Here is a 14,135-nt window from a genome sequence, read left to right as displayed (position 1 = left end):
GTATTGAGATCAGGTAGAGGATCTCAATACCGGAAATTAAACAGGTCCGTTTTCATTTTGCACATGAGGATGCATCCATCACTAAATACAATGAAAGTCAAAGGCTCCTAAGAAAACAGATCCATCACCATTGACTTATGATGTTTTCAGTGATGGATCAGTTCTTTTCCTTTTTTATGACCGGACACAAAACCGCATCTTGCAGCGGTTTTGTGCCTGGTCACAAAACGGAATGCTGCTGGAATGGAAGACATCCTGATGCATCCTGAATGGATCTCTTTCCATTCAGAATGCATGAAGACTAAACAGATTTTTTTTTTCTGGTGTTGAGATCCTCTGCCGAATCACAATACCTAAAAACAACAAGTGTGATAGTAGTCTTAGAGGAAACAGTGGTCAGGTAATGGTAGTAATATTTGTTTTCCTATTATACCTATCTTTACCTGTTCTTTTAGTGGTAGTAGCAGTTAAAAACATATATACAATAAGCACTTGTACAATGCAAGTCTATGGCAAGAGGATGCTAGAGGATAGGCACCCTGTGGTACCATTCTATTTGACATCTGTTTTCTGTACAATTAAAATAAAGGAGGCGTATCATTTCTGTATGATGAAGATGAATGGACCCTGGGGCAGGTAAGGATGTCACCCATCTTTTGTATTATGATACATCTTTCTATGATTAACGTTAAATTGGATTTATTCACATTTTACATAAGTTTGTTGCCCCATATGATAGCTTACATTATGCTGTATTAGACTACTAATATATTTCTGTTTGTTTGGCAGAACTACAACAGACCTTCAATTATGACACTCGCTGTACCAGTTGCAATAAGATTCCTCCAGAGAGGGAACAAGGAACTCTGTAGAAATATGTCAAGTTACATTTCCCTTGTAGCTATTGCTAAAGCAGATCTACTGGCGGATCACACGGAGACAATCATAAAGAGCATCCTACAAGGTATTCTGTTTCACTAATTTACTACTGCTACTGTCTGGTTATGCCTATACCAGAAGATAATTATGCCGTATTTTTATCCTTGTTTTTGACAATTTTAGTAGGTGGCAGATGTGTTACAGTTGGTGTAATACATTATATGCCGTTGTTTAGGAGTATGGCATGTGGTCATTTCATGGGTAAACCTCTAGGGGCATGATGCTTACTATTAGTATTGAGAGTAGCATGGCATTCAAAGCTGAATTTGGTCCAAGGTTTAGGAAAACTTCAATTGGCAACAAATCTGAATTTTCTTGCGCTGTGTGGTAACGAAATCACTTTTTTTCTAAAATGGCGGCTGCACGTGTTACAAAGCAAAACAAAGGACTATATTACACCAACAGACGAATTTTGTACAATCAGACCAATAGTTGGTGAGTACAACAAAAGATCTGTGTGTGTAAACGGCCATCTAACCAATGAATGGTCAGAAAACCTATCAGATAATCTGTTGGTGTAATACAGCCCCAACTGTAGAGGAGACAAGCCAGGGAAGATCACCCATAATGCCATGCAGCCAGCCAATCCACAGATTGTAATCCCCTGTGATGTTACAAACCTATAAATCCCTCATCCCTTGCGATCTCCTTCATTGACCTGTGAGCTGAACACAGGGAGAGACGTGGCAAGCGCTCATGCACTTGGTACATTGTTTCTGAAAACGTTTAATAGAAGAATATAGGAGAGGGAGAGTGCAAGGAGAGTGCAGGGAGAGTTATTCTGCGTCAGTTTTATTTATTCCTACATTTACTTATTCCTACATCAGCCATAAACTAAGATATGTAATTCAGCCAACCAATACCATCCAATCTGCACCCCTAAGGGGGGAACCGAGTCTTAATGATGACCATCCTCATCTTTTGTTGGCTTCACTTCTTACAAATCATCCTTCTTGGTCCCCATGTCCTAGAAAAGTCAGCAAGATGCAGAGAGAGGAGGAGCTGGATGTTCCTGATGACATATTCTCATCGATATTAGATGATGTGGAAAAGGAGGAAAAGCAGATGGTAGAAAAGGGCTCCCACCTGTAGGGCAAAAGAGCACTAGGGTTGGAGAAGTGGGTACAGCCCCCGTTTAAAGGTGCATTAAAGGTGCCGTGCGGCCATTAACAATAAAGACCAACTATACAGTGCGGTCTTCATTATTAAATGAACGGCAGCTGCAGGCTAATTGGCTCTGTGTGGCTGTACCCTAAGGCAGAGTGGCCTGGGTATACCTGATTTATAGCGATTTGTGACAAATTAATTTGTGACGAATCACATTACTTTGCTCATGTAATGTTCTTGAGTCCTCCAACTAATAATACGCCTCCTCTGTTCTTTGGAGCAAACCTACATGTCTGTAGCTTGGATTTTAGACAAGTCTGGATTTATTGTGGTAGTTATGTAAGTGCTTTGTATGCTTGGGTTTATTACTACTCATCAGGCACTTGTTAACTGCACACATTGCCCAGTATAATTTATTGTTTTAAACATACAGTGACAGAATCCCTCTAAACTTTCCATAATTTAAATTTTTTTAATCTTTGCAGTCTTAATATATCTAGTTTACAAGAATACGCTTGTAGTAAGCAGAAAATATTGGATGATTTTCACTATATAGTTTCAGCTCATACAACTGGAAGCCGGGTTCTGGCTTTTACAGGTATATCAACTGATGTAAATGGGTGTATTGTAAAAGGCTGGGGCTGCAAAGCGTCTTTTACCTGTGACACCTTTTCACAGGCAAAGATCACAGCAACGTGATGCTATGTCGTGACTAGTGAAAGCAAATGGGGTTGGTTACCGCAATTGCGACCCTACAATCTGCTGGATTTATTGCAAGTGGTGGTTTGCAATCACAGCAGCTTGTATGTCGCAACACAACCCTATTCACTTTCACTAGTTGCAATTTAGTATTGTGTTGCTACTATCTTTGGGTGTGTGTCATTTAGCCCAAGCCTATTCCTTCAGTTTTACTCTCTTTCATCTCTCTGCTCCTTTTTCTAATCTATTGAATGCATGTTAGCAAAAAAAAAAAAAAACAGCAAATGAAAGGGAACATTACGGCAGGGTCACCCTGCAAAGGGTTTGTTTGTAGTCTGTTACCATGGAGATCCATAGGTCTATAAATGAGCTGTAGACACAAAACAAAAATAAATTTTGGTCAAGAATATGGTCAAGTTGCATCATTCTTCATTTTAGATGCACTTGGATAATATAAAAATTTCGCGTAAAGGGTCACTAACTTTTTTTCTTAGAAATCCGGTTAATTTTCTTAGAAACACTATAAAAATGGATTCAATTGAGTAAACTATTCAAAGGCATGGTCATTCATTTGGCTGATATATAACCAAGCCAGGACATCCTGTGTTTACTTCAAACCAATCACGGATGAGTTTGGTTTTAAATTACATGGTCCACATACTGTCAGATGAAATCAGCGTCTACACAAACAACACACTTTACTAGTAGAAAAATAATGGGATTGAAGAGCTAGTTCAACAGATGTTTAGCGAAAAATAAGAAGAGAGTAACAATATGGTAGTATGATCCTGAGATGAAAGTGACTGGTTAGACTGTTGGCTGGGAAAAGTGGTGTACAGTGGTGGTAGATGTTTTTTGGGGGGGCAGTGTGGCAAAGGTGGATATTCAATATGTGCAGTTTGTGCAGCAAGGCAGCCCACAATCACCGTGAAATAATGACACTTTTTTGTGTTTTTTAAATTGCAAGTAAAGGACTGTGCAAGACAGGCCATTCATATTAGATTGCAAAGAAAAAAAATGGAGGTTAGTCAGCACATCCCAATACGCAGGTGCATCCATATTAGATAGCTGTCCAGCTGACAGTTATCTCCCCCGACCCTCTGCACACATACAGGCTTGGCTTGGCCAAAAGTGCATGTATCCTGATTTGGGACAATATGCTGTCATACTCCTCTGGCAGAAGCTTATCTCACCGAGAACACAAGGATTGGGCAGTTAAAATTAAATTGCCTAATCCTTGTTGTCTGAGGAAGAGTCAGGAATTAGATGGTTAGCAAATCCAACCTAAAGTCCAACATAAAGGGTGATAGGCACAACCTAAAAAAATAAATAGATTGGGTGCATCACAGCCATAGTGAACATACATGAAGGAAAAACAAGCCAAGATGTATGGCAACAAAAAGTGAGCACTCCTACAGATCCACAAAAACATAAACTTTATTACACATAGATTTATACCAACAAAAGCAATTAAAATAACTAAAGACACATATACGTGTGCAGCATACTAGGAGAGTGCTAAATAAGCACTCACTTATACCAATCCCCCACTATGAATTCATGTAAAGCTGGGTCAACAAACTGGCACCCCTTTGTTGACCCGACTCTTTTTGGAACTACCATAGAAGTGAATAGAGAGAGTCTTTAAGTAATGTACGCCCCGAAGGAAAAAACAAAACAAAATAAAACATTGCTTACGCATTTCTGACAATCACCAGCAGGAGACAGGGCCCCATTCTCAAGATTGGTGTGTGTCCTAGAGGTGGGACCCGTATCTAGCAGAAATTTATAGCATATTCTGGGATAGGTTCCAAATGGGAGGTAAAGACCAGGCCTTTCACTGTGATAGGACACTGGAGGTCACTGGTGTATGAGCAGCTTCTACCACACAGCTGGTGACTCTCTGCCCACAATGTACACCTGATACCACTGGGCACCACATGCTACATCTATCCTCAGAGCAGTGTTGGGACCTCTCATACTGCAGCAGCCCACAGATGCCACTCTTTAGGCCTTTCCCACCTGTCTGAGCACTGAAGGACGCTAGAAGCACATGAGAGCAGCAGAAGCATGATAATTTACTTTCCTCTGCCTGCTTATTGCCTATGGGGACTATGTCAGTGTAGCACTATCCCGACTCTATGCACCTCGCTTCATATGGTGCTTACAAGCTGTTAGGACTTTCTTCTGCACATGCATACAATCTTACTCGCTGGCGCCCCATAAGTGGTAACTGTCCATGTACAGCTAATAGTAGCGAAAGACGTTAGATCACAGATGGTGTAAATTAGAATGTAAAGGGAATATTGTAAATTATTATGATACATAGCTCCAAAAGAAAGAAAAAAATGTATATGATGATTTAAAAAAAATCAATATTGTAGGGCAATAGAGGGGTTGTGCACAAGGGCCCTCTTTTCCAATGTTTGCCATTCCAGTACAGCATTTTTAAGCTGCCTGGTATGAAAAAAAAGTTAATATGACTGACAGGTGCACAGTCTACTCTTTAAATTTCACATATTACCAGTGCAACAGCAAAGCTCTGTGAGTCAGTGACTATTCCTGTTTCGCCTTATCACAGAATATACATCTTGGGCAGCATGGTGGCTCAATGGTTAGCACTGTCGACTTGCAGTGCTGAGGTCCATGGAGTTTGTATGTTTTTGCTTGGGTTTCCTCCAGGTACTCCGGTTTCCTCCCACACTCCAAAGACTTACTGATAGGGACTAGTATTAATCGAGCACCAAAGTGCTCTGATGCTCGAGTAGAACACTTTGCGATGGAAGTCAATGGGAGAAACCGAGCATTAAACCAGGCACCATCTGTTCTGAAGAGGGGAGGGTGCCACTGAGGTCTTTACAGAAGATCTCTGTACAGTGTGGGAATCCCCCAGTGTGAGTCCGCGGCTTAGGAGTCCCTGCTCCGACTCCATATATAGCTATGTCCATATATGGAGTCAGTGCTTGGTGTCACCCAGTGTATTTAAATCTAATTTAGCCTCTATTTCTGAAAAGTTTCTGCCGGGATTTGAACTCACAACCTTCTACATTAGAGACAGGGACTTTAACCACTCAGCTATAAAGCTGAATGACAAACTATGTCAGAAAAACCTCCTAGTAGTTGGTCATGTAGTAAGTATTCCTATACAGCAGAAGTATCATTTCATATTTCAATGCAGGTTAACATGTAGCTGTATAGCGTAGTGGTTCTTGGCTCTAATGTAGAAGGTTGTGAGTTCAAATCACGGCAGAAACGTTTTAGAAATAGAGGATAAATTAAATTTATATATTTCATATTTTGTTTTAGTAATTGTAAAAAATGTATGGCACAAAATAAATGTGTAATTACTAAAAAAAAGGAAAAAAAAATATAGATTAAATCATACTTCTGATATATATAAATGCACAATATGTGGGAAACTACTACTGATGTTTTGAGCCATAATATATTTACATATATTGTAATATATTATATATTCTAAATATATAATAATATATGTAAATATATTATGGCTAAAAAAATAAAAAAAATAAAAATATATATATATATATATTATATATATATATATATATATATATAATGGGGTTTTGCTCTGGTAGACAGGCTAGTGGACGCAGTATAAAGGCAATCACAAAGTCTTTAACTTAAACAGTTCGGTGTTTATTCACTCATAAGGAAACACAAAATGACCGTTCACAGTCTTGGTGTTTGTTCACACCATGCAATGTCCATAGAACAAAATCTTAACCTGGTTAGCAGTCTTTCTCCCAGCTGTCCACAGCAGTCTTTAGGTGCCTGTTTTCCAGCATTGCGGCTTTCAAGCCTTTAGCATGGCACCAATTCACAGATCCCAAAACAGAGTCTCCACAGCTTCCCTGTCCGATGGAGGATCAACCACACCCAGCTGAGACTAATGGCTGGGTTTTATATAGGCTAATAAAGACCCGTCATGGAGCGTGGGGAGAAGCCACCCACCCAGCACTTTGGCTACTCCCAGTAAGAGCCGGCCCAGATCGGCTTTATAGCCATACTAACAACAGTGTTAATCAGCACTAGCTGCCGCTGACACTTAAAACTACTGGCTCTTACCTCACCGAGGCCAGGAGCCTCGGTGACACATACCTTCCATCAATGACGGCCCCTTGGCCCTTCCTACATACCTCCCCCGTTTGTTCAACCCTGGGGGGGTGAACACCCGCCAGACAGTATACACAAGACAGGGCATCTGCGTTTCCCTGTAACCTGCCTGCCCTAGGTTCCACAGAAAATTTTTGTAATGATAAGAACCACCTGGTGACCCGAGCATTCCTCTCTTTGGCCTGGCTCATCCACTTGAGAGGGGAGTGGTCGGTCACCAGACTGAACTTTCTCCCCAACAGATAATAGCGGAGAGACTTGAGTGCCCATTTGATGGCCAGGCACTCTCTCTCCACTATACTGTACCTAGTCTCGGCTGGGGTAATCTTTCGGCTCAGGAAAACAACAGGATGTTCCTCTCAATTGATGTCCTGAGAGAGTACAGTTCCGAGGCCTACTTCTGAGGCATCAGTCTGTACCACAAACTCCCTCTTGAAGTCAGGCGTCACCAATACCGGGGACCCACACAGGGCAGACTTCAAAGCGGAGAAAGCCTTTTCCGCCTGCTCATTCCACTGAGCCGTCACTGACTTGTGTCCCTTCAAAAGGCCTGTCAATGGTGCGGCGACTGTAGCAAAATTGGGAACAAACCTCATATAGTACCCCACCATACCCAGGAACGACTTTACTTGCCGAGTAGTGACAGGTCGGGGCCAATTCCGAATTGCCTAAATTTTGTTCACCTGAGGTTTGATAATTCCGCGCCCAATTACATACCCCAGTGGAGTACCTCAGGGGTACCTCACTAGTGGAGTATCTCAGGGGTCAGTATTGGGCACTATTCTCTTCAATATATTTATTAATGATCTTGTAGAAGGCTTGCACAGTAAAATATCAGTTTTTGCAGATGACACTAAAGTGTGTAAAGTAATTAACACTGAAGAGAACAATATACTGCTACAGGTGGATCTGGATAGATTAGAGGCTTGGGCAAAGAAGTGGCAGATGAGGTGAGGTTTAAAACTGACAAATATAAGGTTATGCACATGGGAAGGAATAATGCTAATTACCCATACATACTAAATGGTAAAACACTCGGTAACACTGACATGGAAAAGGACCTAGTAATTTTAATAAACAGCAAACTAAGCAGTAAAAACCAGTGTCGGGCAGCTGCTGCCAAGGCCAATAAGATAAGGGGCATAGATGCCCATGATGAGAACATAGTCCTTCCACTTTATAGTCCTTCCTCTTTACTGTGTACAGTTCTGGGCTCCTGTGAACAAGGCAGACATAGCAGAGCTGGAGAGGGTTCAGAGGAGGGTAACTAAAGTAATAACTGGAATGGGGCAACTACAGTACCCTGAAAGATTATCAACATTAGGGTTATTCACTTTAGAAAAAAGACGACTGAGGGGAGATCTAATTACTATGTATAAATATATCATGGGACAGTACAGAGATCTCTCCCATCATCTATTTATCCCCAGGACTGTGACTGTGACGAGGGGACACCCTCTGCGTCTGGAGGAAAGAAGGTTTGTACACAAACATAGAAAAGGATTCTTTACGGTAAGAGCAGTGAGACTATGGAACTCTCTGAGGAGGTGGTGATGGTGAGTACAATAAAAGAATTCAAGAGGGGCTTGGATGTATTTCTGGAGTGTAACAATATTACAGACTATAACTACTAGAGAGGGGTCGTTGATCCAGGGAGTTATTCTGATTGCCTGATTGGAGTCAGGAAGGATTTTTTCCCCCCTTAAGTGGGAAAAAGTGGCTTCTACCTCACAGGTTTTTTTTTTCCGTCTGGATCAACCTGCAGGATAACAGGCCGAACGTGATGGACAAATTGTCTTTTTTCGGCCTTATATACTATGTTACTATGTTACTTGGTCTCTTCTAACCCTATTGCGCACTTTTTTGGATTAGCAGTTAAGCCAGCCTTCCTAAGGGAGTCCACTTCAGCCTGTACTTTAGGTAGGTGACTTTCCCAGTCGGGGCTGTGGATAACGATATCGTCCAGGTACGCCAAAGCGTACCGACGATGTGGACAGAGTACAATGTCCATTTGCCTTTGAAATGTGGCGGGAGCGCCATGTAGGCCAAAGGGTAATACCTTGTACTGATACAGCCCCTCTGGCGTGATTAAAGCCATTTTTTTCCTTGGCAGCCTCCTTCAAGGGTACCTGCCAGTACCCTTTGGTGAGGTCCAACACAGAAAAATACCGGGCTTGGCCCAACCTCTCAATAAGCTCATCCACTCGGGGCATGGGATACGCATCAAACTTGGACACCTCATTCAGTTTGCGGAAGTCGTTACAGAACCGCAATGTCCTGTCCGGCTCGGGTATCAAGACTGTCCGACTGGCCCATTCACTTTTTGACTCCTCGATGACACCTAGCTGGAGCATTAGCTGTACTTCCTCCGCGATGGCTTGTTGCTGAGCCTTGGGTACCCGGTATGGTTTTAACCGTACTTTTGCCTGAGGCTCAGTGATAATGTCATGTCGAACTATGGAAGTGCGTCCAGGAAGGTCCGAGAACACATCCGTGTTCCGACTAATGAAATCCCTGGCTTCCTGAGCCTGTTTAGAGGAGAGGCTGTCAGCAATTTTCACTGTGGCAGCCGCTTCCCTTGCTTCATAAAGAGGGGTTGAAACTGCCTCCCCTAGGTACCCTGGTCATGGGCTATCTTCTGTACAGGTTTCCCTATCTTTCCAGGGTTTGAGCAGATTCACATGGTACACCTGTTCTGGCTTTCGCCTCCCTGGTTGGTGCACCTTGTAGTATACCTCTCCAATTTTTTCAAGCAACTCATAGGGGCCCTGCCAACTAGCTAGGAGCTTACTGTCTACGGTTGGTTCCAGAACCAATACCTGATCACCCGGGTTAAAGGAACGGACCCGAGCCTGCCGATTATAGATCCTACTCTGGGCTTGCTGCGCTGCCTCCATATGCTCTCTAACCAGAGGTGTGACGAATGCCACACCTCGTGCCCGCTTGACGTCACCTACGTCGAGCTCACGAGACGCGGAATGGTAACGGGTTACCAGAAATGTGACATTACGCCCTCCAGAGGAACAGGTAAGGTCAGCTTGGTACAGTTTACACACACACCTCCTGTCCACACTGGCACAGAGAGGCAACCAGCTGAGAGAGCCTTTTCACGGCCGCAGTGAAAACAGCGCTGTCTCAGCTCGGATAATCTGCCACCAGCTTCTCGTTTGATATAAGCCCGGACAGCTAACGGGATTATATAGGGTGAGAAACCAACCTGCGGTAGCTTATAACTAGGCCAAAACACGGACGTGGGTATTCCTGATCGAGATACAAGACAGCACAAGATTAAATTATATATTTAATCGCTGTAAGGGCACACTAGATATAACACAATATACACAGAGAATATATACAGTGGTCTGAGGTTACAGATACAGGTTATATGGGTACAACAGGGTTAAGAAGAGTAAAAGTAAGTTACCAGGTAGTTGAAAGTTCTATGATGTTGGAATAGTCCTTAGCTTCCGTCACGTGGGGGCGGTGATGTCAGCGGTTTCCAGGTCTCTCCAAACACATTTGCACGATGTGACCCCCTTTCAGAGAAAGACACCGCCTATGGGTAGGGTCCCCTCCCCGCCTATGGGTAGGGTCCACCCCTCCTTCTCTGGTGCTGGGAGAAAATGACCCATAGGGCTCATAGCCCCAGACCAGAATGTTGCAGGAAGATTGTTCCGGGCCCAATTGATCCACCTGGGTTCTGGCTACAACTAGAGTCCAAACATGGTACCGGTATTTGGTTTCTGTGGGGAGATATGGATATCTCCATTCCCTGACATCTCCGAAACAAAGATCGTGGCCACCGGGACACAAATATGTATCCGGTTTACGCCTGCGATGGCCGGGCGATTCATAATTCCTTATGAAATGTAGGTGCCGACATGTCTGGAAGGTATCCTTGATCCTGGCAAGGGCTTATACCTCCTGCTGGGGGGTTTTCCTGCAGGATTTTGCTTGCCTCCAAACTGATTTAGGCGTGACATTATCCGCCTGGGGCCTCCTGGAAGCCTGGACCCCTGGGGCTTTCTTCTTTGCTAGCTGATAAACAGATGGCTGGGGGGTGGGAACTTATTTTGCATGTACACTGATGTACAGGCCAAAAGGTTAATCAAATGACAATCAGGGCTGCCAGTAAATAATAATCCATTTTCCTCACAAGAGGTAAAACTGTTTCCATCCGTCCTTGCATCTGGGTGACGTACTTAACAACACTTCTGTGCGGTGTGGGTTGTTGTTCCCATGCCTCTTTGACCACGTCCAACAGGCCGCAAGGGTGTCTGACATATAGCAGTTCGAAGGGCGAGAACCCAGTAGAGGCCTGGGGCACCTCTCGCACTGCGAACATGAGATAGGGCAAAGGAAGGTCCCAGTCCCTCCCATCCTTAGAGACCACTCTTTTTAGGATATATTTTAATGTTTGATTAAACCTCTCTACCAGGCCATCCGTTTGCGGATGATACACGGACGTCCGTAGCTGTTTTATGTGGAGCAACTTACAGAGTTCCCTCATGACCTTGGACATAAATGGGGTCCCTTGGTCAGTCAGAACCTCCTTAGGCAGACCCACGCGAGAAAACATCTCCATTAAAGGGTTTCTGTAACCCCAATTTTCGCTATTAAACAGGCTGACATTATAGATGTGAAAATGTCACCTGAATTTAACTCTGCAATCAATCAAGACAGAAGGGCGTGGAAATGAGGTGGGCGAATGGAGCCCGCTAACGGGATTATATAGGGTGAGAGACCAACCCGTGGTAGCTTACAACTAGGCCAAAACACGTACGTGGGTATTCCTGATCGAGATACAAGACAGCACAAGATTAAATTATATATTTCATCGCTGTAAGGGCACACCAGATATAACACAATATACACAGAGAATATATACAGTGGTCTGAGGTTACAGATACAGGTTATATGGGTACAACAGGGTTAAGCAGAGTAAATGTCAGTTACCAGGTAGTTGAAAGTTCTATGATGGTGGAATAGTCCTTAGCTTCAGTCACGTGGGGGCGGTGATGTCAGCGGTTTCCAGGTCTCTCCAAACACATTTGCACGATGTGACCCCCTTTCAGAGAAAGACACCGCCTATGGGTAGGGTCCCCTCCCTGCCTATGGGTAGGGTCCACCCCTCCTTCTCTGGTGCTGGGAGAAAATGACCCATAGGGCTCATAGCCCCAGACCAGAATGTTGCAGGAAGATGGTTCCGGGCCCAATTGATCCACCTGGGTTCCGGCTACAACTAGAGTCCAAACATGGTACCGGTATTTGGTTTCTGTGGGGAGATATGGATATCTCCCTACCCTGACATCTCCGAAACAAAGACTGTGGGCACCTACATCGTGGCCACCGGGACACAAATATGTATCCGGTTTGCGCCTGCGATGGCTGGGCGATTCATAATTCCTTATGAAATGTAGGTGCCAGCATGTCTGGAAGGTATCCTTGATCCTGGCAAGGGCTGATACCTCCTGCTGGGGGGTTTTCCTGCAAGATTTCGCTTGCCTCCAAACTGGCTGAATTTGGTATGACATTATCCGCCTGGGGCCTCCTGGAAGCCTGGACCCCTGGGGCTTTCTTCCTTGCTAGCTGACAAACAGATGGCTGGGGGGTGGGAACTTATTTTGCATGTACACTGATGTACAGGCCAAAAGGTGAATCAGATGACAATCAGGGCTGCCAGTAAATAATAATCCATTTTCCTCACAAGAGGTAAAACTGTTTCCATCTGTCCTTGCATCTGGGTGACGTACTCAACAACACTTCTGTGCGGTGTGGGTTGTTGCTCCCATGCCTCTTTGACCAAGTCCAAATGGCCGCAAGGGTGTCTGCCATATAGCAGTTCGAAGGGCGAGAACCCACTGCGAACGCACTGCGAACATGAGATAGGGCAGAAGAAGGTCCCAGTCCCTCCCATCCTTAGAGACCACTCTTTTTAGGATATATTTTAATGTTTGATTAAACCTCTCTACCAGGCCATCCATTTGCGGATGATACACGGACGTCCGTAGCTGTTTTATGTGGAGCAACTTACAGAGTCCACTCATGACCTTGGACATAAATGGGGTCCCTTGGTCAGTCAGAACCTCCTTAGGCAGACCCACGCGAGAAAACATCTCCATTAAAGGGTTTCTGTCACCCCAATTTTCGCTATTAAACAGGCTGACATTATAGATGTGAAAATGTCACCTGAATTTAACTCTGCAATCAATCAAGACAGAAGGACGTGGAAATGAGGTGGGCGAACGGAGCCTCTAGGAGCAGGTGCAACTCCTCCCCTGCTCCTAGAGGCTCATTTGCATATAATAAAAGTTAAAATTACACGAAAAACGGCGGCATACTTAAATAAAAGAAATGCAGAGTTAAATTCAGGTGACATTTTTACATCTATAATGTCAGCCTGTTTAATAGCGAAAATTGGGGTGACAGAAACCCTTTAACTCCTTAGCTATGAGTTTGGCTGATGTATGCCGCAGTGGCACCGCCTTTGGGTACCAAGTGGCGTAGTCGAGGACGACTAAGATGTGTTGGTGTCCTCTAGCAGACTTCGGTACTGGGCCTACGAGATCCATAGTGATTCGCTCGGTACCAGGGGACTACGAAAATGTGGCTGGGGCTCGTTATCTGGCAGGTTGGGTAAGACTTACAATATTCTTCTACCTCTATGAACACACTGGGCCAGTAAAACCGCTGTAGAATCCTGTCCTGCGTTTTTTGCATTCCCAGATGACCCCCGAGAACATGCTGGTGGGCTAATTCTGACACGAGTTTGCGATAAGCCTGGGGCACCACCAACTGTTCAATGGATTCACCTCGCAGCTGATTTACTCGATACAACATCTCTTGATGAACCACAAAACGTGGAAACATTGACTCTGTCCCTGGTTGTTGTGGTTCCCTATCTATTATTAATACATTTTCCCAGGCTCGGGATAGGGTTGGGTCCCGGTGTTGTGCAGTACCAAAATTATCCCCGGAGACATTGAGGTCGGCTAGCTCCGGACCTGGTAGCAAGTCCTCCCTGTCTCCCACCATCTCACTTAGCGGGGTTGTCTCCCCCTCTTCCACCGAAGTGGCGTCACCCCTACTGCTGGCCCTTCAGACTCAAGTTTTCAGGGTTCTGGTCTCCCCCCTGAGCCGGGCCACTCTGCTAGGGTTACATCTGTCTCACGGGAACCGGTAACTCTTGTATCCGGCCATTAGTGCCGGGAAATCGGGGAAGTCTCTCCCAATAATTAGTTGGGAGACGGCCA

At 44.3% G+C, this 14,135-nt stretch overlaps 1 protein-coding gene across 1 annotated transcript in view; it reads left to right on the top strand.

The window, feature by feature from the left end:
* Positions 1-14,135, top strand: part of VEPH1 (ventricular zone expressed PH domain containing 1) — a 662,929-nt gene that overhangs the window by 84,822 nt on the left and 563,972 nt on the right. The window contains exon 4 of the mRNA XM_040428144.1: positions 790-964. Within this exon, the coding sequence (XP_040284078.1) occupies positions 790-964 (175 nt within the window). The remainder of the gene's footprint in view (positions 1-789; positions 965-14,135) is intronic.

The sequence above is a fragment of the Bufo bufo genome, chromosome 4, assembly GCF_905171765.1.
Source record: "Bufo bufo chromosome 4, aBufBuf1.1, whole genome shotgun sequence".
Lineage (NCBI taxonomy): Eukaryota > Metazoa > Chordata > Amphibia > Anura > Bufonidae > Bufo > Bufo bufo.
This window is presented reverse-complemented; position numbering and strand designations above follow the sequence as displayed.